At 38.3% G+C, this 25,527-nt stretch overlaps 2 protein-coding genes across 2 annotated transcripts; both read left to right on the forward strand.

Moving 5' to 3' along the window:
* Positions 1 to 547: 547 nt before the first annotated feature.
* Positions 548 to 1,541, forward strand: hnrnpa0a (heterogeneous nuclear ribonucleoprotein A0a). The gene has a single exon (XM_052154465.1). The coding sequence runs from the start codon at positions 611 to 613 to the stop codon at positions 1,526 to 1,528; it is 918 nt and encodes a 305-aa protein (XP_052010425.1). The 5' UTR covers positions 548 to 610; the 3' UTR covers positions 1,529 to 1,541.
* Positions 1,542 to 5,809: 4,268 nt separating this feature from the next.
* Positions 5,810 to 23,663, forward strand: klhl3 (kelch-like family member 3). The gene is made up of 15 exons (XM_052154464.1): positions 5,810 to 6,178; positions 6,739 to 6,834; positions 7,068 to 7,174; positions 8,241 to 8,362; positions 10,741 to 10,903; positions 11,020 to 11,129; positions 11,980 to 12,096; positions 12,231 to 12,380; positions 12,455 to 12,572; positions 12,663 to 12,860; positions 15,359 to 15,460; positions 15,682 to 15,810; positions 15,961 to 16,101; positions 19,804 to 19,947; positions 20,053 to 23,663. Exons 1-15 carry the CDS (start codon positions 6,165 to 6,167, stop codon positions 20,079 to 20,081), a joined length of 1,740 nt encoding a protein of 579 aa, XP_052010424.1. The 5' UTR covers positions 5,810 to 6,164; the 3' UTR covers positions 20,082 to 23,663.
* The last annotated feature ends 1,864 nt before the right edge of the window (positions 23,664 to 25,527 follow it).

Here is a 25,527-nt window from a genome sequence, read left to right on the forward strand (position 1 = left end):
TGAATATTGATATCTGTTTCCCACCTTGTCATTGTTGGTAATTATTGTGAGAAATCATTAACGTGATCAGAGTCTTCACATTATTAATAATATATAAGGCAAACAAAGCAAATTTGTTATTTCAGAAGAGTGTATCAAACTGGTAGCCCTTCGTATGACTCAGTACCCATGAAGTAGCTCTCAGTATCAAAAAGGTTGGTGACCCCTGCTTTAGACAATATGACAATTCCAAAATAGGTGGGATAATAGGTAGAGGAAAGTGTATGTTTTTGTGGGACTCAAAATAAAAACAAACTCGCGAGACATTCGGCAACCGGCGGGTTACCTTCTAGACACAAACGAGAAAGATACATGAAGCGTATTCTAATCTTAACCGATATCTGATTGGACAATTCAGTACTGTTCATCAGGAAAATACTACCTTATTGGTCGGAGAAACTATAACCCTTCCCCGAAACCTTACGCTAACCAATCAGGTTTTCTGAGAGCTTTCCTCATAAATATGTATGAGCTTTCCCTAGCCATCTCACGTTTCGGAAATCCCGCACCGCCGCCATTTATTCACCACCGCCATTTTACAGCAACCATACACACAGGTTAGATTAAGAAGATGACGGCCCAAATGGAAAACCAACTGTGCAAGCTCTTTGTCGGCGGACTTAACGTGCAGACCACCGACGATGGGCTGCGCCAACATTTTGAGCAGTACGGACAGCTTACGGATTGCGTGGTGGTGCAGAACCAGCAGCTGAAGCGCTCGCGCTGTTTCGGTTTCGTGACCTACTCGAGTCCGGAGGAGGCGGACGCTGCCATGGCGGCCCGTCCTCATATACTAGACGGGAACAACGTCGAGCTGAAGAGAGCCGTGGCACGCGAAGATGCGGGCAAGCCCGAAGCCCTCGCTAAGGTGAAGAAGATATTCATCGGCGGACTGAAAGACGACATCGAAGAAGATCACCTCCGCGACTGCTTCTGCCAGTTCGGTGCGGTGGAGAAAGCTGAGGTGATCACGGACAAAGAGACCGGCAAAAAGCGGGGCTTCGGCTTCGTGTATTTCGAGGACAACGATTCTGCCGACAAAGCCGTGGTGCTGAAATATCACGTCATTAATGGACATAAAGTGGAGGTGAAGAAGGCCCTGACCAAGCAAGAGATGCAGGCTGCCGGTAGTCGTGGTGGGCGCGGAGGCCGCGGTGGCGGGCGGGGAATGGGGAGACCGCAGAACGGCTACGGCGGACGAGGCGGTGGATACGGCAACTACGGAGGTGGCTACGGGGGGAATGACGGCTACGGCGGAGGCTATGGAGGTGGATACGGTGGATACGGTGGCGGGTATGGGGGAGGCTACGGGGACCAAATGGAGGGCTACGGCGGTGGTAACGGCTACAATGACTTTGGCAGCGGCTATGGACAGCAGTCCTCTGGCTATGGCCCAATGAAAGGTAATTACTCGGGCAGAAGCAACGCTCCTTACTCCCGAGGTGGTGGTGGTGGGTACGGCAGGGGGGGTTACGGAGGCTCATATTAAGAGCGTTTATTAGATATTAAGTCTCATATTAAGAGCAGCCCCTTCCCCAGCCCACATCACAATTCTGACCACACATTATCCTTAGCCAAGTAGCCAGATTGAGCCATTTTAATGTGGCTTGGCCTTGACTGACACAACGAAGCTTCAATTCATGCAGGAGCTCATAACTAAATCAAGCCTAGCAGATCATAGGTAGGGGTTGCCTATCCAACGTTTCTCTACTACTACTACTACACATCCTTTTGCTCTAAGGCACTCGTCTTTTCCCTAAATTACTAGGGAGATTTTTCTCACGACATAGGACTACTGCTTTGGATCTCTACTTATTATCAGACTGACCAGCGGTGGCGGCCTGTTTGCAAAACTGTTTCTTCCACGTTTTTGTGCATTGGAATTTAAGTTAAGATTAGTCCTTTTGCTTGTTAGTGTAGGCATGTGTTTTTCTCCTATTAGCACATGTATTGTATCTTTATTGTCTTTTTTTATTTCCTTATGTTCAAAGACGTATTCAAGTCTGCTTTTGATTAGAGCCAGTGAACCCCCTGTAGAGATTCAGTCTTTCTTTGGCTGGCAGCAGGCTCTTGCAGATCACATGACCTGCTGGTAAAGCGTGCTGCTAGTCAAGAAAAGATTGGATTTTTATGGTCGTGTCTAGAAGGGATCCGTCTTTCGTCAATCTCGCGAGATTCTACAGATTGTACGGAAGTCGCACAGCAACAATGAGCGCTAGTAAAATATTATCTTTTGATAGTCATACTTGGTATTTTCTAGCTCAAAAATAAATGTTTCATTTAATAAATTTGATAACTTCATCTCTATGTGTGCAGCTGTTGGTCATGAGTTATTGTTAATCAACGGATATGTGCATACATCAGCGCTGGTATTAGGATTTTAGTGGCAACTAATTCGCCCTGTGCATAAGAGACATATGGTTCTAATCAGGCCATTGACAGTTTTATATTTCAATGAACATAGATTGCATCCGCACCTCAGTGGATGTAAGTCTTCAGTGGGGAAACATTTGTTTGCATTTTTCTATGGGATTCGACTGGAAAATAGCGGGAGCTGCGGAACTCGCAGCAACGAGGAGCGCCTGCAGCCCATTCTCGGTTCCTCATATACATCACTGTATAATGAACGCGTATGTTGTTTACAATTAAAAGCAGTTCACGATTATGCTGTTTTTATTTTGCTTGCCATCTTGAACTGATCTTTAACTTTATATGTCGTTCTTTTGGGAAACCTAGCTAACCGATGAACCGCGCATGTGCGAGAATTTGACGAAAGCGGGATCCTTCCTAAACACGCCCATTGTTTAATTAGGCTCGCTGGCGACAAGTGACAAGGTTTATGTGCGTCCTAAAATAAGAATATTGGAATAACATATTTCTGTTACGTGTCCGTGAAAACGAAGCAAGTTTATAAGGACTAGTGTTCAGGCTCACAATAAAACAAATCCGTTATAGTGACTAGCGTGTACCTCCCAATTAGTATTATTTGTTTAATAGTTCAGACTTCATTATGAAAATATTGTCATTGCTGTTACAGTGAACTTTTACTCGGAACTCTTAAAGGAATAGTTCACCCCAAAAATGAAAATGCTCTCACCACTTACTCACTTGCAAGCCATCCCATATGTGTGTTTTTCTTGTGCAGAACACAAATTAAAAGTTTTAGAAAAATGTCTCATCTGGCCAGAACTTTAAAGCTCTAAAAAGCACATAAAAGTAATCCATACGACTCCAGTGCTAAAATCCATGTCTTTTAGAAGCGATATAAGTGTTGGTGAGAAACAGACCAATAATCAAGTCCTTTTTTTTTTTTACTAGAATTGTCCACTTCAGCAATCGTTCTTTTTTTAGAGTTTAAAGTTTTGGTCACCATTCACCTGCATTAAATTGAGATATTTTCCTAAAATCTTTTTGTGTTCAGCATAAAAAAGAAAGTCCTACACATCTGGTATGGCATGGGGGTGGGTAAATGAGAATTTGTATTTTTGTGTGAACTATTCCTTAATACAGCCTTGTTGTTGTTTTAGTTTTATCATTTAGTAGAATAATTAAATGCAATTGTCTCATTGTATTACTGCTTTAACGGAATAACCTATTGAATATTGTTTATTTCAGATACAACTGAACTGTATGTATTTCTATTAATAAAAGTTATTACTTCGTAGCCATTATGGTTTATGACCAGCTGCGCTTTATTGGGTGGTTTTGACATATATGGAGGCTCGTTTAGTGATTGTTTGGCCATCTAGGTAAGACTAAAATTGGAGGCACAACAAGCACGGTTCAAGTGTAACATTTTAACAATATTTGCAGCAGACGTATGGGGATGTTTGATATTTTCCCAACCATGCAAGATATGTTGTCTTTATTCTTAAAATATGTTTAGAGCTTTGTTCCAATACTTTTAGTGATCAAATAAGATGGATCTATACCTTAGCTGTGTCCACTACTACGTCATTGGATTCTCCAGGGGTACTCCAGAGATGTAGAAACCCAGCTGAAAATCCATAGGATAATCGCACCAGGTTTCCAGGTTTGTAGAAATACTTTATACACAAGACATTACATCGGGTGTGTCTTAAACATGCTTTGGATCCACCTGGAACAAACTCCTTAAATCAGGTATTTGTGAGTCGACAGTGTAAAGCGTGCATGCAAACTTATTTCAGCATTTCCTAAAACCAGCTTTGCGTTAACTTGGCAGTGATCATGTAAAATAGGGGAAAAGTGGAAATTAGTAGTTCAAAGTGTTTGAAGCTGTGGTGATTGTGGTCTATGTAGTTATGTCTTAATCCAATATTTTAGACAATTTTCAGTTTAAGGTCAAACCGGAGAATGGTGCTTATAGATCCTGTATACTTGATGCATTAGTTCCCGATATTAATGACATCAAATGCAAAGGAGATCAGCATGTATTAAGCCAGGTTTGTGCTTTCCGTTATTTTCTTTACATCTTATCAATCCCTTCCCCCCCTCATCTCGGTGTTTTGCTCGTGTTTTGTCCTACATTTCTGACACGCTAAGAGAACAGTGGTTGGTTTGTTTGATAATTCAGTGAGTCTAGTGAAAGATGCAACCGTAAACTGCTTTCTTGGTATGTACATTTGTGTTAAAGAACACATCTACATAAACCTTTCTTTGAGTCAAAGTCTTTCTCACAGGCAGTAACAAATGTGTAACTAACGGGCTGTAACTAGACTGGCTGTAGATATGTTTCAAGAAACCATCTTTTGTTGACTTGACACTTAAACGCATCTCCATCTGTCTTCTTTTTCCACAGAGCAGACACAATGGAAGTATTTCAATAAAATCTCACTTCTAAGGGCGGCTGCTTGAGCTTCTGCTGCAGCTGACAATGCAGTTTAACTGTTGCTCTGATAAATGAAGTGAGAACTCCATCAGTGAATCTGGTAAGCAGATTTGTAAATGCCTAGTTAGTTTACAAACAGCATGAACAAGTGTTGACATTTACATTTATTTATTTTTCTGTTTTGAACCTCTTTTTGAATCTAGCAGAGTTTGCATATGGAACATATATGCTAGGTTCCTGTGGATCTCCTAGGGGCAAGATGCCTTTGGTAAGAATTTTGTCATTTTGTAAACCATTGTTGAACGTACTGTATTGCAAGTTTTCAGTTACATATTAAACAGAATTCCTTTTGAATCATGTAGGGCAATTATTTGCAAACGAATTGCTGAGGGAATTAATTGCCTTATGTATGATTATGTTCTGATTGTACTGATGGAATACTTGTCATGATTAACAATTATTAATTCCAAATAATTTCTCGCGAAAACAATGCAAAATTCACAATGCCTTCTGGAATCATGCATTAATTATGATTCAAAAGAGATGACAATAAAAAAAAAAGTTTCTGCTTGGTTGTATGGGACAAGTGGTTATTTTCTTTTTCTTTTTGGACATTTAAATCCGATATGATATCAGAAATGTGTAGAACTTGGTGTCATATCTTTACAGAGCTGGTACCAAAATAGGATGCCTGCATGAGGGTCCACTGGCTGGAGATGAAACAAGTGTGGAATGTCGCGGGGTGAATGGACTCCTTTTGTTAGTGCACAAGAATAAATCTGTGGGGTGTTGTTCAATAAAATAAATTTCAAAAATACTCTGTGTCTGTTATTAATTTATCAAATAAACGTTAAATTATTTCATAATATTTTACCTAGCTTTACATGCATTCCAGAAATAAAGTCAAAGCGATAGGAATGATTAACTAATCGTATAGCTGATTAAGGCCACAACTGCACGTATTGCAGTGACGTGGCTCTGTCATGCAGTGTGACATTAGTGATTCTAGAGAGATTGTATTGCTGTTGCCAGGCAACGTGCTGACTATGGAGGATAATTACGACGTTTATTGTTGGAAAGTCAGTCAACCCAGCTTTTGCCGTGAGCTGCTAACCAGCTAGCTAAACAACAGCGACCCCCTCTTGAAAGACAGGTCTGACCACGGAACAGACAGATGTAAACGTTCAGCTTTAGATTCAAAACTATTAAGGACCACAGAAGTAAAACATGGAATAGATAAGGCGTACTAAAACTGCATGAAAACGATGTAGCAAGCTAACTTTAGCCAACTGCCTTGCACGATATTCCTCAAACCATGGACTGTGACGGGTAAGAGTTAAGAATTTAACTTATAATGGACGTTTATTTTATAAAAAGGAAGTCGACGACGTGGCAAGAATCAGTTAAAGCTGATATTTAACGCGTAAAATGTTCTGGATAGCGAGTGCTGGTGTAATTCTAGCCGCTACATTGCTAAGATGTCTCTTGTATACATTCAGTTAGTTTATCACATTGTTTGCGAATTGAACACTGATAATTTTGGTGTCAGACACCATGTTATTATGTTAGTTCTAAACAGTTTGAGTAAAAAAAAAAAAAAACGAGTAAATATTTCGCCTTAATAGCAGGCCAACGGCTCACGAAACATTCAAACTAATCTCGCGCTAAGCGTCTCGTGCAGTAAAGTGACTCTTGATTCATTTATGTACAGTATAAACTTGAGTATATAATCAAAATAATGCAGAACTATATTAGTTATTTGTGTTAATAGCGAGAGACATGTTGTTGGCTAATGGTTTAACATGTTGCTTGCAAAGGTTCGTGAAGTCTATTTGATTCATTCACTAGGTGTCGAATAACTTGTGCCCAATAACTTGTGCCCTGCCTAGTTTGGATGCGCAGGACGATTCTCAAGATTCAGGCTTGCACACCTTTAGTCACACACACATGAGGAAAGCCTTTGGGCTTATGAATGATTTGAGAAGGTGGGTAAACTGGTAAAACTGACCAACTTTTCCCCTAATATTTCGATTAGATGGCAACCAAAAATGGGTTTTCCAATAGTAATTTATGTTATTATAGTTGCATTTTAAAATTTGCACCTGTCAGTGTTGAGTATGAAGTAAGAATTATTGTGAATGCAGGCTGAATGCTCAATAGATAGAGAATATTTCTTGCCTAGATATATACTTTTACTCATATTTTTTTGTAACCAAAGCCGAAGGATGCTTTGTGATGTCCTGCTGGTTGCGGGAGAAGTGGAGGTACCAGCACACAGAGTAGTTCTTGCCTCCTGCAGTCCGTACTTCTGCGCAATGTTTACAGGTACTCCTCTTTATATGATGAATTTTCCTATATAAAAGGGCCTTCTCCGCACTCTGCTATTTTTAAATGCATAGCAAAGAGACATCCAATTGCTTGCTATGTATCTGAAGCTATAATACTAATATGATATAAAGTGTTTATGCAAATGGTAGTTTGTTATGGCTTATTTAAGCCTCATATGCAACAATTGTGCAAAAACTTGTGTGTAATGATCAGGGTTCCGTTTCCCCAAAGCACTGCAAGCTGAATCGGATAGTTCACCCAAAAATTTAATTCTCTCATAATTTACTCACTCTCATTCCAACCCAGATGTTTATGACTTTTTTTCTTTTGCAGAACACAAACAAGATTTTTAGAAAAACATCTAATCTCAGTAGGTCCATACAAAGTAAGTAAATGGTGATAAGACATATGTAGCTCCAAAAGGCACATAAAGGAAACAAATGTAATTCATATGACTCCCATGTTTCATTCATATTTTCATAAGCTATATAATAGGTGTGGAGGAGATGCAGAACAATATATAAGTCCTTTTTTACAATAAATCTCCACTTTAACTTTCAGATGTGAAAGTGAAACTAAACAGGCACCATGTGATGTGATGTTACATTCAGATGTAAATGTGAAAGGTAAATCTGAGATTTAGGTTGAAAAAAGACTTACATTTTGATCTGTTTCTCATCAACACCTATTATATCACTTCTGAAGGTATGGTTTTAACCACTGGAGCCTTATGGATTACTTTTATGTTTCTTTAATGTGATTTTTGCAGCTACAAATGTCTGATCACAATTCACTTGCATTGTACGGACCTACAGAGCTGAAATATTCTTCTAAAAATCTTCATGTGTGTTTCGCGGAAGAAAGTAAGTCATACACATCTGGGATGGCATGTGGGTGTTTAAATGATGAGAGAATTTTCATTTTTTGGTGAACTATCCCTTAAAGTTTATTGTAAAGACTTTTGGTGGCAATGGTTTCTACATTGTACTTTGGCTTATGATGCTTTTAGGAAACACAGCCCAGGATGTTTAATAAAAGTGTTCATTCTGTTTTGCTTGTCCAGGTGACATGAGTGAGAGCAAAGCTCACCTTATCGAGATCAGGGATGTTGATGGAGAGACACTTGTGAAGCTGGTGAATTATATTTACACCGCAGAGATTGAAGTGTCTGAGGATAATGTTCAGGTGAGTCAAGGCACATTTCTGTACTGCCTCAGACTGTACAGGGTGACTGTGTATGCCTTTCTACAGGTCAGCTTTGTTTTGAATGTTGCGAGGCAGGGTATTTCCTCTCATTATTAGCAGAGGAAATGAGCAGAAAGGGAGAGGAAGTCTTCTGTGATGTGCAGGAGTGATACACTTTGCCCTTTATGTTGCAGCTCTATTGTCCCAGTGCATTCTTTTTTTTGTGTAGGGGTTTATGTTTACAGCCTTGGCCAAAAGTATTGGCAGTGACATAAATGTTGTGTTTTGCAAAGTTTTCTGCTTGAGTTGTTGTGGTGTTGATTCACATTGTTTCTAGATTATTGTGCAGAGTGATCAGATGCATTTTAAATCATTGCAAAAAGCTTCATTGGCCAAAGAAATGTACTTTATCACAAAAACCCAAATTTCACAGTTTTTTGGCCCTGGCACAAAATGACCAGCTAACATAATTTCACTAATCATATCAGCAGCACCTGGGAAAGTGTGAACGAGTACTAGTCAGGTGAAATCACTCTATCATTCTGATTGGATTATAAGAGCAGACTGATTGCTATAAAAGGAGGGAAGAAGTGCTTCCAATCATTGTGTTCTTGTTAGCATTGGTTACCTCTAAAGAAAGATGTGCAGCCATCATCGCTTTGCATCAAAATGGCCTCACATGCAAGAAATTGTTGGAAAGAATATTGCACCTGAAAGAACCATTTACCGGATCATCAAGAACTTCAAGGTGAGAGGTTCAACTGCAGCGAAGAAGGCTGGAAGGACCATCTTCTCCTGAGGAGTCAGCTATGGAATCGTGTCACCACCAGTGTAGAGCTTGCTCAACATTGGCAGCAGGTTGGTGTGAGTGTATCTGCACGCACAGTGAGGCAAAGAATTTTGGACAATGGCCTGGTGTCAAGAAGCAAAGAAGCCACTTCTCTCCAAGAAAAACATCAAGGACAGATTGAAATTCTGCAGGAAGTACAAGGATTGGACAGAAGAATACTGGTGCAAAGATATTATCTCTGATGAAGCCCCCTTCCGACTATTAGGGACATCTGAAAAATCAATAGTCCGGAGAAGAAAAGGTGAACGCCACCATGAGTCCTGTGTTGTGCCAGCTGTGAAGCACCCTGAGACCATCCATGTGTGGGGTTGCTTTTTATCCAAGGGAGTGGGCTCTCTCACAATTCTGCCCAAAAACACTGCCATGAATAAGGAATGGTATCAAAACGTCCTGCAAGAGCAACTTCTCCCAAAGATCCAAGAGCAATTTGGTGATGATCCGTGCATTTTACAGCATGATGGAGCACCATGTCACAAGGCAAGAGTGATAATGAAGTGGCTCGGAGATCATTACATTGAAATTTTGGATCCGTGGCCAGGCAACTCCCCGGATCTTAATCCCATAGAGAACCTGTGGTCAATCCTCAAAAGGCGAGTGGACAAGCAGAAGCCCACAAATTGTGATCAACTCCGAGCACTAATAAGGCAAGTATGGATCGCCATCAGTCAGGATTTGGCCCAGAAGCTGATATCCAGCATGCCAGAGTGAATTGCAGAGGTTTTGAAGAACAAGGGTCAACACGGTAAATATTGACAATATTAAATGATTGTTTTTGCCAATAAAAGCCTTTACAACTTATGAAATGCTTATGATTGTTTTCCAGTATACCATAGAAACATGTGAAAAAATAATCTACATATACTGAAGCAGCAAACTTAGGAAAACACAAAATGTATGTTACTGCCAATACTTTTGGCCATGGCTGTGGATACAAATAGAGCAGATGATCTAAAAGGCTTCATGCCATTTGCAACAGAGCTGGGAGCAGCATGAGGTTGGTAGAAGGCCTTGTGTTGAAGTCAAGCTGTGGCCTAGTTTAATCTGGGGAGGAACGTCAAATGCTTCAGTGGGGGCAGCAGCTGTTTATGGCTTAGTTGGTCAATGGGGCTTTCAATAATGTCATACAGCGCAATGATTCACCCTATATCTTCCTATAGTCTGTTTTATTCCTTTCTGATTTTCTAAGAAAGTGGTCCTGTTGTCAGAATTTGCAGATGCTGCTTTGTAATTCATGTTTGCCTAATGAATCATTACTGGAATACATTATTTTTTTTTTTGTAACAACAAATTAGAGGAATTTTTCTTTAAGATAAATCACATTTATAAATTGTAAATTGTCTAGATTTAGATTATTTATAGTGTGTCAGGTAAAATACCACTCTTTTTCATCATTAGTTATAATCATCATTATGTAACCTTTACTATGTTAGTCATCATACATCTATTCAACTGGCTGTCTGTTTACCACTATGTAAGGTGTATGTGATATGTCTTCCATTTGTCTTTGTGGAATTGTTGCTGTGTCCAGGTGCTGCTCCCAGCTGCCTGCCTGCTGCAGTTGATGGATGTTCAGCAGGTTTGTTGTGACTTCCTGCAGGCCCAACTCCATCCCACCAACTGCCTGGGCATCCGAGCATTTGCTGACCTTCATGCCTGCACAGGACTGCTCAGCCTAGCCCATGCTTATGCGGGTGAGCTCTCTTGATTTGTGTTGAACTACACTGAAATGAGCTGAGGCAACATTATGGTGTGTAATGCAAACTTAGGTTGATCTTTTACATTTTTCGTCTATATGCATTTTGAGCAGAGCAGCACTTCACAGATGTCATGCTGGGTGAGGAGTTCATGGCCCTATCCTTGCAGCAGGTGTGGAGTCTGATCTCCAGTGACAAACTGACTGTGTCCACTGAAGAGAAGGTAACACATTACTCCAGCCTTAGGGGTTCACACTGGACACATTCTTGAGAATATTTTGTAATTGTCAAATTATACACATATATATTTTTTAAATGTCTATGTAAACATGTTACTATGGTCAAAGGTGTCCTTCTAGTACGTGTCTCACTTTTTTCCAGTTTAATTTTTTTTAAGCATCCTGTGCCTTGAACGCAGTTAATTTTCCCCCAGCAGCTTGTACCAGGAATGTAGTGTTTTTTTTTTCCAGCATCTTGCGCCATGAATACAGCATTTCAATGCAACATCAATGCAGGGTTTTCCCTTAATCTTGCGCCATAAGCTGAGCATTTTTTAAATGTTTTATTTAAAAAAGAAATAATCTCAAGACACCTGCATTTTGTTTCACTGCACTCTATCTAGATTTTTTTAAATGCAAGTATGTGTCCTTTTTGGATGCCCTCTCATACAGGCCTTTTTGGCACTCCGGATGTACACACAGTTGCTGTCGTTTCTAACTATAACCATCTGCATATTGTGCTTCTCAATTTCTGCCCCATCTCATCACCTAAAACATGTGCTTAGTTCAGCCTTGCATGATGTGTAGACAGCAGATGGATGGCTGGTTTTTACATTTCTGTGCTTGTGTGTTGCTGAAGAAGGCAAGCCATCTGCCAGTCACAATTAGCTGCTCTCTGCTTACCAGTACCTTGTGTCTCAAGTTTGTGCTCACACCCCCTCTTGATGGCAGCTGTCATCTGTCAGATGGCTCTGTGTCATCTGAGCTGTGATGTCACAGGAAGATGTGGCCGCCTGGTCTGCTGCGGCTGTACTGATTCAGTACTTATACTGTTCTTGTCTATTACTTCCACAGGTTTTTGAGGCCATGATTGCGTGGATAAAGCACAATAAAGAGGCCCGTTTTGAGTACATGCCAAAGCTAATGGAACATGTTCGACTGCCTCTGCTGTCCAGAGATTACCTTGTTCAGGTATTACTGCATGTAGTTCTTTTATTTATTTGGTGACTTAGCAGGAATTTGTTACTGCAGAAAAATTAGAAGTTAGCTGATTCATGTTGTTCCTTTGAGCATTTTTTTTGTATTTAAATGTGTATTTTGGACAGATTGTAGAGGAGGAGCCCTTAATAAAAAACAACAACACTTGTAAGGATTTTCTTATTGAGGCGATGAAGTACCACCTTTTACCTACAGACCAGCGGCATCTTATAAAGACTGACAGAACACGACCACGCACACCCGTCAGTCTGCCAAAGGTATTAACACTGTTTCTTCATTGACTGTCTTCTAATGTTAGCACAATGGATAGATTGTTTTCTCAATCCTTCAGGTGATGATGGTGGTAGGGGGTCAGGCTCCTAAAGCCATCCGAAGTGTGGAGTGTTATGACTTCCAGGAAGATCGCTGGTACCAGGTGGCCGACTTACCCTCCAGACGCTGTCGAGCAGGTTGTCCTCTATTCTGTGACTTGTGACTTGCACTGTCTTTCATTCAGGTGTTCTTTTCTTGGTCTTACCCCCTCTGTGCGTGCCATTTAGGTGTGGTGAATATGGCTGGCAAGGTGTATGCAGTGGGGGGGTTTAACGGGTCTCTGCGTGTGCGGACAGTGGACGTGTATGATGGGTCGAAGGATCAGTGGAGCTCTGTCCCCAGCATGCAGGAGCGTCGCAGCACTTTGGGTGCAGCTGTACTGGGGGACCTCCTGATTGCTGTCGGAGGATTTGATGGAAGTACAGGTATACCTTAACTCACTGTTCAAGTACTCATCTCCATGTAAAAAATATCCTCAGTCCTCAATCTCCATGAAAAATTAACCCTAAATTTCATTATGTCTTACAAATGTCCAGTTGTGCCAGTCAGTGCTGGAAAGAAGACAAGCTGTAATTATTTAAGACATCATGAAACAGCATTCGCAATAGGGCTGGTTATTGATACAGATTTCCAGATTCGATTCCGATTCACAAGCATTCAATTTGATTATGATTCATTTGGGTATATTTCTGTTATAATGTCCATTTTGCATACATTTGAAATAAATTCTCTCTCATCTAATGCTGTTAATTATGCAGGGGACCTTTTAACTTGGTACGCTACTTTTTTCAAATGAATTTGAAACATTTTACATTTTATCATTCGTTTTTCAATCATAAATCCATGAATTCCATTAAAAAGTCTTGAAGTTGCATAAATTATATAATTTGTTACATGTTTAATGTTTACATGCATAATTTGGACTATTTACAAGTATTGACATTGATTTGTAGAACACTTGCTAAACTGATCTTGTCTCTTTAAGAATAGAAGCAGTTCAGTAATGATCTGACAGAACAGTGTTTCGGTTTGATTGATTCGCATCTGTGCTATGTGTAATTAGAATGAAATGTTTTTCTTTTTATTATTTTTGGTCAACAAGAACAGATTCAATGACAAATGTATTACATGGATCTTATCTTTAGACACATACATTACATAGAACGAGTCAAACCAAACTTTTACTCTCAACACACAGTGAAAGAATCTTGTGCTGAACTTCTTTGCTACTATACTACTCAATCAATGGTGAGTGAAATCTGAAAATTTACGAGCCAGTGACTAATCACAGACATTTTAGCTGCATAGTGCAAAATTTGGTTGCATATGTGGGTGATTTTCTTGCATTGATTTACTTAATCGGAAAATCAATATTTCTTACCCAGCCCTAATTCGCAATGCATTTAACTTCCATAATGTCACTTATTTTTGAGTGAAACAGAATATTCAGTGAGGAATAATGGAGGATTAAACTTTATTTGGTTTATCAGCATTTGATTAGGTCATTAAAAGTTAAACAAGTTATGATATTACTGATTAATATTATTATACCCCGACCAAACATTTTTGATTACATCAAGAGAAAACTCTTGACTCTCTTATTACATTTTCTTTGTAATAACATTCACTAATAAATCATACTCAAGGCCTATTAAGAAAATAAATTGGATACTTTTTTATTTAATGCTGTCTTTAATTCTGCCTATTTTTAACACAAATATAAGTACTATCAGTCCTTTTTCTCTGCAACACTAATTTATTGGCAGATGAACATTTATGCTTAAAGGAATGGTTCACCCAAAAATGTAAATTCTCTTATCTTTTACTCACCTTCATGCCATCCCTGATGTGTGTGACTTTTTCTCTTCTGCTGGACACAAAAAATATTTTTTAGAAGAATATCTTAGCTCTGTAGGTCCATACAATGCAAGTGAATGTTGGCCAGAGCTCTGAAGGTCTAGATCAGGGGTGCCCAATACGTCGATCGCGATCTACCAGTCGATCGCAAAGGCAATGCTGGTAGATCGCACAAAATGTAAATGTACTTTTGTTACATTTTTATTCCTTCTTTTAGTTTTCTGTCTGACTTGAACTTGACGAGTAAATTTTGCCATGACAACTAGGTTCGCGCCCTCCAAGGGCTTCTGAGAACAGAGGGCGAAATTGCAAAACTAGCAGTGTTTGAGACTAGCTACCAGCAGCTTCTGCCCTGATTATGCAAAACTGTCTGATTCCATTCAGTGCAAGTCATCAGAATAAGGTAAATGCCCTGTCTATTGTAATCTATTGTGCTGTAGGTGTTTTTGGTTTAGTGTTAAAACTGGATGATATCAACAATGAACATTATTTTATTTTTTTAAATTAATTTGAAGATGAATTCCATGTAGGGATACATGCAGTAGTCCCAACAAGCATTTTTTTTTTTTAAATGAAACATTTTAAATGTTTTTTTAGTTGGTGGATCTTATTGAGTTGGTCATTTAAAAGTAGATCATCATGCAAAAAAGTGTGGGAACCTCTGGTCTAGATGGTGCAATAGTAAGTGTAATCGAGCTAGAAAACATGATCACCAAGGGGAATGCTGTCAAGATTTATAGTGAATAAGGAATTACATTTTGGAATATTCTCACCCAAAACCGATTGGATCGCTTAGGAAAATATTGTTTCAATTTAAAATGTTGATCGCAAAAATTCGCATTTGGTGTGAAAAGGCCTTTAGAAGACATGGATTAAACCATCCATTACATTCTTATATGATATGTGGACCTTCAGAGTTCTGGCCACCATTCACTTGCATTGTATGGGACTATAGAGCTGAAATATCCTTCCAAAAGTCTTTATTTGTGTTCAGCATAAGACATGAAAGTGAATAAATGATGAGAGAATTTTCATTTTTGGGTGAACTATCCCTTTAATTCTACAGGCTTGTCGTCAGTGGAGGCATATAACCCCAAGACTAATGAGTGGATGTTTGTGGCTCCCATGAACACCAGGCGCAGCAGTGTTGGGGTGGGCATTGTTGATGGTAAGCATTTTGAGTTTGTGTTGTGAAATGTACTCGCCTTATTGGAATGATTATGCAATAATGTATATATGAAAATTTTGCATGTATAATGAAAGTGTATGTTTTGCCTCTGCTGCTATTGTTGTTTTGTTATGTCTTTATATGTGTGATTGTGATTGCTTGGAATTGTTTGTGTGGTAATATTGCATTTTGTGCATGTGTTCTTGTTCTGTGCTGTACAGGGAAGCTCTATGCTGTTGGAGGTTATGATGGAGCATCTCGCCATTGTTTGAGTACTGTAGAAGTGTATAACCCAGCCAGTAATAAATGGTGCTATGTGGCAGACATGAGCACCAGACGTAGTGGAGCAGGTTAGATCCCCTGTGTTAAATCTCCTTCAGTGTAGTTTTAATATGCATTTTTGAGACATAACCTTGTTTATTCCATTAAAGCATATAGTTTAGCGCTCCATCTATTAACTAGCTGTGATTTAATAATGTTGTGCTTGTGTATTTGTGCAGGTGTTGGAGTGCTTAATGGACAGCTCTATGCTGCAGGTGGGCATGATGGTCCTATGGTGAGAAAAAGTGTTGAGGTCTATGACCCCAACTCTAACACCTGGGGACCAGTGTGTGAAATGAACATGTGCCGGAGGAACGCAGGTGAGTTATCTCACTTGAAGAAAGTCTAAAGAGTTTATAGAAACAATTTATTTACCAGTGGGTCTTGGTAAAAATATAAATTTTCCAATGCATTGCAATCTTCATTTGAACGATCTCAATATACATTTTTAAATCCCATGATCGATCTTTTACTCTATGTGCAGTCCTTTACTACAATGAGAGGAAATCACTAATATTTGCAACCAAATTTAGTGCTATGTGACTAAAAATGTCTGTTATTCGCTACTGACTAGTAAATGTTCAGATTTCACTCACCAGTGATTGTGTAGTATAGTCATGAAGAAGTTCAGCACTGTGTTGAGAGTGGTTTGACTTGTTCCATGTGTATATCCAAAGATGAGATCCATTTGCGAATAATGACTTTTTAATAACTTTTCTGTTCTTTACAGTAAATGCAAATGTAAATACTTAGAAATAGTACAAATATACATGGAAATAGGGATTCACAATGTTTCGGAGGCCAATATATTATTGGCCGATAATCTGGAAAATTTAAATATTATTATCGCACCAATAATGGAATTACTGGCGATATTTTTGCCAATAATTTGTTACAGTTCGCTTGTGGCTGAAATTCTCTGACTGCCAGCAGGTTCTTTCCTTCAGGCAGGGACTTGGGCAGCCAGAAGCGACAGTATATGTATGTGCATACACAGCGTGTCTGTGTGAGTAAGAGATGGTGAGAGCCAAGCTCATGTCACTCTGTGAGGATTATTTCAACATCTTGTTACGTTGTTTTGGAGCTGTTTTAAGTCATCTTCTTTAAGTAACGACATGCCATTTCCTATATAGTTTCATAAGGGAATATACAAAAATGCAACAAAAACAAATACGTATGTTATTCGGGGCAATAATGTTCACTTACTTAATGAAACATAAACAGAATGTGGGAAATAGCACATCGTTACTTACAGCACACTTTGATTAAAACCAAAGTCAATACACAACCTAACATGGTTAATTTTTCTTGAAATAATTCTTATAGCGACGTTTATAGCTAAAAACACTAGTTTGTTAGTGAAATGACTGTGCTTGTTGTATTTTACGAGTTGAGGCTTTTCTAACGTTATGATTCATGACTATTCCATCTGTATGATGTTATCCAATATCATTATGATTTTGTTCACATTTAATAAGTTGTAACAGTGGAACTGTCACAGATGAGCGCTGTGTGTCATCTGTGAATGAGACGCACATAAGCACAATGCCACACACAAACCACCTCTGCACTTGCTGTCTGGCTGCTATCATAAATATTACAACATGTATACAGAGATTAGGGTTTGTGTTGAGTGTTTTGTTGTTTAATGTTCGTTACATGTAGTTTTTAGCCTCATTTTGATTTAATTTATTATTACATCTGCTAGAAGATCATTATTCTCTTATCTGTTAGCGAGTCATTGGGATTACCGTAAACACTCATATAAATGGGCACCATGCAATTTATTTTTGTATTTTAATTTATTTCTCATTCAAATCAGCTTTCATCTGTAATAAAGGCACATTTATGGTTCATCCGTCATACCTTAAATAGCAGCAAGTCCAAATTCCAAGCTTTTAAATTACACATTTTTTTCATGAATTAGCTAACGGTTAAAGGATAAAAAATTTAACTTTTTTAAAATAACGGTAATCGGTATCACTATCGGCAACGATGATTTGCAAAAGATCGGTTATCTGTATCGGCCCAGAAATTCCATATCAGTGCATCCCTCCCTACATGTAACAAAATATAATATTATGCTAAATAATATAATATTTATTGATGTAGTACATGAGTAATTGTTCCAACAATTGATTACAGATAGATCGTTTAACTTTTAATTGACTATCACAATTCCAGTGGGTCAGAAGTTTAAATACACCAAGTTAACTGTGCCTTTAAACAGCTTGGAAAATTCCAGAAAATGATGTCAAGCCTTTAGGCAACTAGCCTATTAGCTTCTGATTAGAGACAATTGGAGGTGTGCCTGTGGATGTAATTTAAGGCCTACCTTCAAACTCATTGCCTCTTTGCTTTACATCATGGGAAAATCAAAAGAAATCAGCCTCAGGAAAAAAAAATTGTAGACCTCCACAAGTCTGGTTAATACTTGGGAGCAATTTCCAAATGCCTGAAGGTACCACATTCATCTGTACAAACAATAGAGCGCAAGTATAAATACCATGGGACTATGCAGCCATCATACCGCTCAGGAAGGAGACTCATTATGTCTCCTAGACATGAAGATAGTTCATGTAAAACAAGTCCTGTATCGACATAATCTGAAAGGCTGCTCAGCAAGGAAGAAGCCACTGCTACAAAACTGCCATAAAAAGCCAGACTACAGTTTGCAAGTGCACATGGGGACAAAGATCTTACTTTTTGGAGAAATGTCCTCTGGTCTGATGAAACAAAAATGTAACTGTTTGGCCATCATTATGTTTGGAGGAAAAAGGTTGAGGCTTGCAAGCTGAAGAACACCAACCCACCGTAAAGCATGAGGGTGGCAGCATCATGTTGTGGGGGTGCTTTGCTGCAGGAGGGACTGGTGCACTTCACAAAATAGATGACATCATGAGGAAGGAAAATTATTTGGATATATTGAAGCAACATCTCAAGACATCAGCCAGGAAGTTAAAGCTCGGTCGCAAATGGGTCTTCCAAATGTACAATGACCCCAAGCATACCTCCAGAGTTGTGGCAAAATGGCTTAAGGACAACAAAGTCAAGGTATTGGAGTGACCATCACAAAGCCCTGACCTCAGTCCGAGGTCAAATTTTTGGGCAGAATTGAAAAAGCATGTGCGAGCAAGGAGGCCTTCAAACCTGATTCGGTTACACCAGTTCTGTCCGGAGGAATGCGCCAAAATTCCAGCTACTTATTCTGAGAAGCTTGTGGAAGGCTACCCAAAATGTTATATCCAAGTTTAACAATTTAAACGCAATGCTACCAAATACTAACAAAGTGTTTGTAAAGTTCTGATCCACTGGGAATTTGATGAAAGAAATAAAAGCTGAAATAAATCATTCTCTCTATTATTATTCTGACATTTCACATTCTTAAAATGAAGTAGTGATCCTAACTGACCTTAGACAGGGAATATTTTCTACTAGTAAAGGTGAGGATTTAAATGTATTTCGCTAAGGTGTATGTAAACTGACTTAAACTGTACGTAGTTAGGTGTGTAATTAACAGCATTCACTTCTAGAGAATTCTTTTTTTAAATATAAGTAAAATTAACTTTATATCTGAAATATACCCATATAAATTAATCGGAATCGAATCGAAAGCTTGTGAATCAGAATAGAATAGAATCAGGAAATTTGTATCAATACCCAGCCCTATATACCTTTTTTAGACCAAAATAAAATTATAATTAATTTCTAATGGTCAAAGAGAGGGTGGAAAATGGTTGTTTAAATCTAAATAGTAACTTTTTTGGGTGCAAGAATCCTGGTGGACTACAAGGAAAAATAAAAAGCAAAATTTTGGAATATCACTTTTAAAACAGTCACATAGATGGTTTTACATCTTCATGAAAACAACTTCACAGTGGTTCCTGACTGCCAAAAATGACTTATGTTGGACATGTTTCAAGACATTTAAAATCATTATTTATAAAGTCAGAGCATGAAAAGCCTGTTAAGCTTTGATTTAATGAATCATTTTCAGATAACAGAATTGTGTTTGACTTCAGGGGTGTGTGCAATAAACGGGTTACTGTATGTGATCGGAGGAGACGATGGGTCATGCAACCTTTCCTCTGTAGAGCACTATGACCCGACAACTGATAAATGGAGTCTCATACCCACTAACATGAGCAATGGCCGCAGCTACGCAGGTCTGTTTCACATGATTACTTGATTATTCAGTCCAATTATAGTCCCCAAATTGGATTAAAATCAACTGTAATCTCATTAACTACATTGGTACCTGTCTATTTCAGGTGTGTCAGTCATTGACAAACCATTATGACTAAAAGTCCTGAGCAGCAGGTCTCCCCTGACTGTCGAGGGATCAGCTGTGACAGACGGACAGAGATTTAAGGCAGAATCCAGATGCTGATGGAGCTCTGTAGGACCTTTCTACCTTGCTCACTATCCTCTGGATCCAAGTGAAACTGCTTAAAGCTCATCTCAAAACCTGACTGCCTCGCACACAAACAACAAGCCATGACATCTCCCAGTCTCCAGAAAGTGCCATTTAGCTCTGTTTTTTTTAAATGAGCCCTCATATAAAGTGGCCTAGTTGGACTAAATCTGTCTGGAAGAAACAGTTCACTGTGCGGACTGATTGGCGTGGGAAAATTAAGTGGTAGTGTATGTGCAGGTGAAGACTGTGCCATCAGAGGGCCCTGATTTACACTGATTTACTTACATTGACAGTTCCATACACAGGTTAAACATGATCATATAATGCAGTGCCAGTCTTTGGTTATTCTGGTTTTAGCTTGATCTCTTAGAAGATATGAAGCAAATGTATATCAAGGCATATCCCTTAAACTGGATCAGGACTTACTCTGCACTCTCACAAAGGGATCTTGCTCCAAGTGTATATTACTAACTTCAGACTTTTGGTTACAGGGTAACTTATTTTACATTTGTATTAAAAGTATTATGGGAACAAGACTGTAAAGAACTGAACACTAGTCTGAAAGTTGTTTTAACCAGCTGCTTTTGTGCCATAATGTATGTAATATTGATTTTGTTTCAACTGGTAAACAGGAACACCATATAAATCTCACAGGGTAATGTGCCAAATGTAACAATCATATGCATAATACTGTATGTTAGTTACTTGTATATAAGCACTTTTCATGATGCAATTTTGTTGTGAAATAGTCCATGTTGGACATACAGAGCCTAAACATGCTGATTAAGATATGTCTTTTAACTAGGGCTGAAATGACAACGTCGCCAACATTTTTCGTTGTCGAATAGTTATTTGATCTCATTTAACATAACATGAGATCACCTTAAACTCTAATGATGACACGCGAGAGCAGCACTACAGTTTGCACCTGACTGAGGAAAGGAAGAATTACACAGCTCACAGTCCAGATGCACTCTAAACTTTCCAAACTGCTTCAGGTGATGTAGATTGCAAAGTTTGAAGGAATTATAATGCAAAAAAGGGAATACAGAAGCACTCTCGTGAAATAAGAAGATACTGAGCTCTTTAAAGGAAACACTGCATTACATCTTAAATGCAGTTATATTTAATGCGTTATAGCTTTACTAATGTTCAAATAATACAGAAGCAGATCATGTAAATAAATACAAACTCAGAAACTGTAATTTCTCTGTGCTGTCAGCGCCTCTTCTATGAGCTGCGCGAATGTCCCGATATAAGAGGGGAGAGATTGAAACTACACCCAACAGGATACTCATCCCTTGAGAGCGCACGCTTAATGCAACAAGATTGTAACGTGATGGCTCGTGACTTATTGAATCATAATATATGTCACTGTGCATTTCTTATCATGCCATTACATACTGAAACAAAATAATTTTTTTATTTGTTTTGGCTTATTTTCCAATATGTAAACTTTAAAACAACATATTTTTACTTTAGCAGCTACAGTATACTGCAGAAGAAAAAAAATTGTTATCTGAGAATGTTGAATATAATATTAAAAATACAAATATTAAAAAATATCTAAAAATCCTTTAAAAAAAGATGCATTCACCTGGGAAGCAGCATATAAGATATATATACTTGCTTTTAGAGAATAGATCTTGAATATAAGTATATTTTGTTTTTACTGCCCTCGCAGAAGTACTACCAAGTGAAAAAATACACATCCTGTATATTTAAGATGCATTCTCTTAAAGCAAGTCTAAATATCTTATATGCTGTTTCTCAAGAAAACGTATCTTGTTTTAAGGATTTTTAGACTATTTTAAATGGAAAACAAGACAAAAACAATTGATAACATTTTTTTTTACTGAATTAAATGTAATAAAAAGTGTTTTTTCCCTTTTTATTCAGTGAATGTCATTGTCCATAGAGGCAATTTTAAAAGATGCTTTTTTTTTTCTCCATCATTGTTAGTAAGCACGTTTAATACAACATTTTAAGTTGGGGATCAAGCTGAATAATTGGTTAAGAGCTATTGATTAATCTTTGCAATAATAGCAGAATAATCGTTAGTTGCATTCTTATTTTTAACATCACTATCTCTATAGATAGTCTCTATAATTTATTAATTTTCATTAAAATAGCACTGGCTTGAATATCTCATCCAAACATAAACAGAATCTTTGGTTAAATGTAACTACAATGTATATCTTATTAATCAGAGTGCAGGTAAACACCAAGACGGCACAGGTTAATATTTTTCTAAACACAATTTATTTCAAGCACACTATCCTGGCATGGGCTAGTAGTTCATTGGATATTTGAATCTATATGTTTCAACAAAACTGACTTATTTCCTAAAGGACTATTCCAGGTGCAATACAAGTTAAGCTCAGTTGACAGCATTTGTGGCATAATGTTGATTACCACAAGAGTAAATTTCAACTTAGGTTACAGTGAGGCGCTTACAATGGAAGTGAATGGGAACAATTTCTGGAGAATTTAAAAGGCTGAACTGTTAAGCTTATAATTTTATAAAAGCACTTTCGTTAATTATTCTGTTGAAACTTGTGTATTATCTGAGCTGTATAGTTTAAATTGACATTTTTGTGGCAGACTACTGTGCTAGGCGAATTAAGTTCTATTTATTGGTCACCGATGTTACGTTTTCATTGCAACAAAGCTGTAAAATTGGATATCATTTTACACAGGTAAGCTACACGATTTTATCACACTAAAATCATGTTAACATGCATATTTTTTACGTCTTGTGGCTTTACATTTAAATACAGTGAGTTTTTAAATGTTTACGGATTGGCTTCTTTCACTTCCATTGTAAGTGCCTCACTGAAACACAGACTTTTGCTAAATAAATAAAAATAAGAAAAGGAGAGATGCCAAGATTAATTTTTGAGGTAATCAACATAATGCCGTAAATGCTGTCGATTGAGTTTAACTTGTATTGAAGTTACAGAATATTTATTTAAATAATATTAAGCCAGTCCTAAACATGTTCATTACGCTTTTCTCATCTGAGAGTAATGGGCTTATTCTCGGTGCAGAACTTTGTTTACAAAACAGATAATTGTGAAGTGAAATGCAAAATGAACACGTGTTGTTGGTAATGTGTCAGATTCTATCACTGATAAAACATCAGTCCGTTTACTTTCCAAACATGCGTAGCTATAACAAATTATTTGACATTGACTTCCCTAAACTGCTGCCTCCTATTATGTATTAATGCTATTGATATTACAGTCATACTATGCAGGAAAACATTCCTTTATAAGGTTTTGAAGAATAATGTTTCCAGCAACTCTTGAGTTTATAGTGTGCTGGTATAACCGCTGCCGTTAATGTCTTTATAAATCATGATCCACAACTCTTGTTAAACTGTTACGAGATTCCAATGTGGTGTGTCTTCTATGAAGTATGCACAAATGTGGTTTGTGAAAATAAAGCATTACTGTATTTCTAAACAAACATATTTATTCAAAATTTATTAAGAGGATTTGTTGTCATTTTGTCTTAATTTGTGAGAGCATGGCTGGTTTTGAAGGAGGCCAGGGCCTCCCTGGATTTTCCTTGTGCCCTGCCCGTTGAATGGCGAAATGACAAAGGAGGTCCTCACTGGTCAGACGAAGACAGAGATGCCACTGTCCACACTAACGATCAAAATGCCCCCCCAAAGACCACATCCTAGTACAGGCCCTGTGTGAGAAGTGACATGTTCTTTGTGAGCTAGTCTATGAATTACAATTGGAGGGCGGCATTCAGGCATGATGCCTCATGACTATGTGGAAAGGTGAAAGTGAAAATCAATTTGGACCGACTAGTGAACTAAATTGCGTAAACGTAAAATATAAATCTTGAGAATTCTGACCAAGGAGCTTCTGTGCCGAATAATCTAGGCTATTTTAAACAAGCCTATCAGCCTCGCGTTCATTCCCGCCCCCACCCAACCGTTTCTTCTTTCGTCACAAGGTGAAAATTCTGAGGGCTTAAAAAAAAAACCCACCTCACACCTTGAAGAGTCGATATTAATTATGAGGGGCTTGTTACACACCATTATTTACGCTGCTCATTTCTGTCCAATAAATGTGACACTTATTATAGTATATCTGTCATGTATAAAAAATTAAAAAAAAGAGCAACAACGCTTAAAGCAGCTTTAACACACGCACTCGCGCACACACACACACACACACACACAAGCGTCAAAGGCAAAGTAATTAATACTCACAAGCTGTTTATTGAAAATGCACATACTGAATACAGGAGGCCTCTCATTCCATCGATACAGGCCTCGGGTGCTAATTTATTGCTTCATTTTCATGGCACAAAAAGAGAAATACAAATTTCTGCCATGCAAACCAACTACTGACAAGCTTATACAAAACAGGGCAAAGCAGGGGCTTCACTGATACAGAAGAACCACACTGTAAGATGTACTGCAGAAAGTGAGATGATATATATAAAACCAGAGTAGAAAATGATGGTCATAAAAAAAGGACATTACACCGCACTGACACCACACAGTGATAGATGGAAGTAAACGTGTAAAATAACTTAACCTGCACTCACACTCTTCACGAGCAAGTAGTGCTTGAATAAACAACAAACAATTCGAACAAACAAAACAGACTGCATTCTCAGAATGCTGTGCAAATCATCTCTATCACCTCCTTCAGCTGTCAGGAACTCACCCTCTCTGTGCATGCTGATGTTTAGAACCATTACACATGACATCTGAAACCTGTAACCTTTCCGACCATGACATTTCATGCAATCCAAGTGATCCTGTTAACCACCAGAGATCTCTTATCTTTTTGATAAGACTTTCATAGTGTACTGCAAGACCAACTACATAACAAAGCAATTATGCTCAATGCCAGCAGCATCATTACTGGATTGTAAAAACTCATACTGTATGATACGAGTTGCCATCTGAAAAGTGAGCTTGACAGATCATATGTTGAAGAGTGATGCTTGAAGCATGACTCCTGATGCCATATGTGAGGAAGAAGCCTCAACCGATCCTAAAGACACATGACTTGTGATATAAGACACACTCAGTGGTCACAGTGACGCTGCATTTTCTTAGTTTAAATAAACCTTACAGAAGAGGTCTGAAGTTTAGCAATTACATAGTCGTTTAATGCCCTTTAACCATGATGATTAGTTCTTCTGTTTTGCAGCATTTTTGTCACTAATGGATGCTATCAGAGATTAACATTGTTTGATGATTTTGGATGCACTGGAAAACGAGCCTGGAGGTGACGAGAAACAGATATGGACACATTTACTCTACAAAACACTCCAACAAAAGTGAGTCTATTTA

The sequence above is a fragment of the Xyrauchen texanus genome, chromosome 23, assembly GCF_025860055.1.
Source record: "Xyrauchen texanus isolate HMW12.3.18 chromosome 23, RBS_HiC_50CHRs, whole genome shotgun sequence".
In the NCBI taxonomy this organism is placed as follows: domain Eukaryota; kingdom Metazoa; phylum Chordata; class Actinopteri; order Cypriniformes; family Catostomidae; genus Xyrauchen; species Xyrauchen texanus.

Excerpts from the sequence above, each read along its gene's own strand:
- hnrnpa0a (XM_052154465.1), top strand. The coding sequence starts at position 611 with ATGACGGCCCAAATGGAAAACCAACTGTGCAAGCTCTTTGTCGGCGGA.
- klhl3 (XM_052154464.1), top strand. Across the intron at positions 8,363-10,740 it reads TGTCTGAGGATAATGTTCAG|GTGCTGCTCCCAGCTGCCTG; the intron begins GTGAGTCAAGGC and ends TGCTGTGTCCAG. Across the intron at positions 12,381-12,454 it reads CACCCGTCAGTCTGCCAAAG|GTGATGATGGTGGTAGGGGG; the intron begins GTATTAACACTG and ends TCAATCCTTCAG.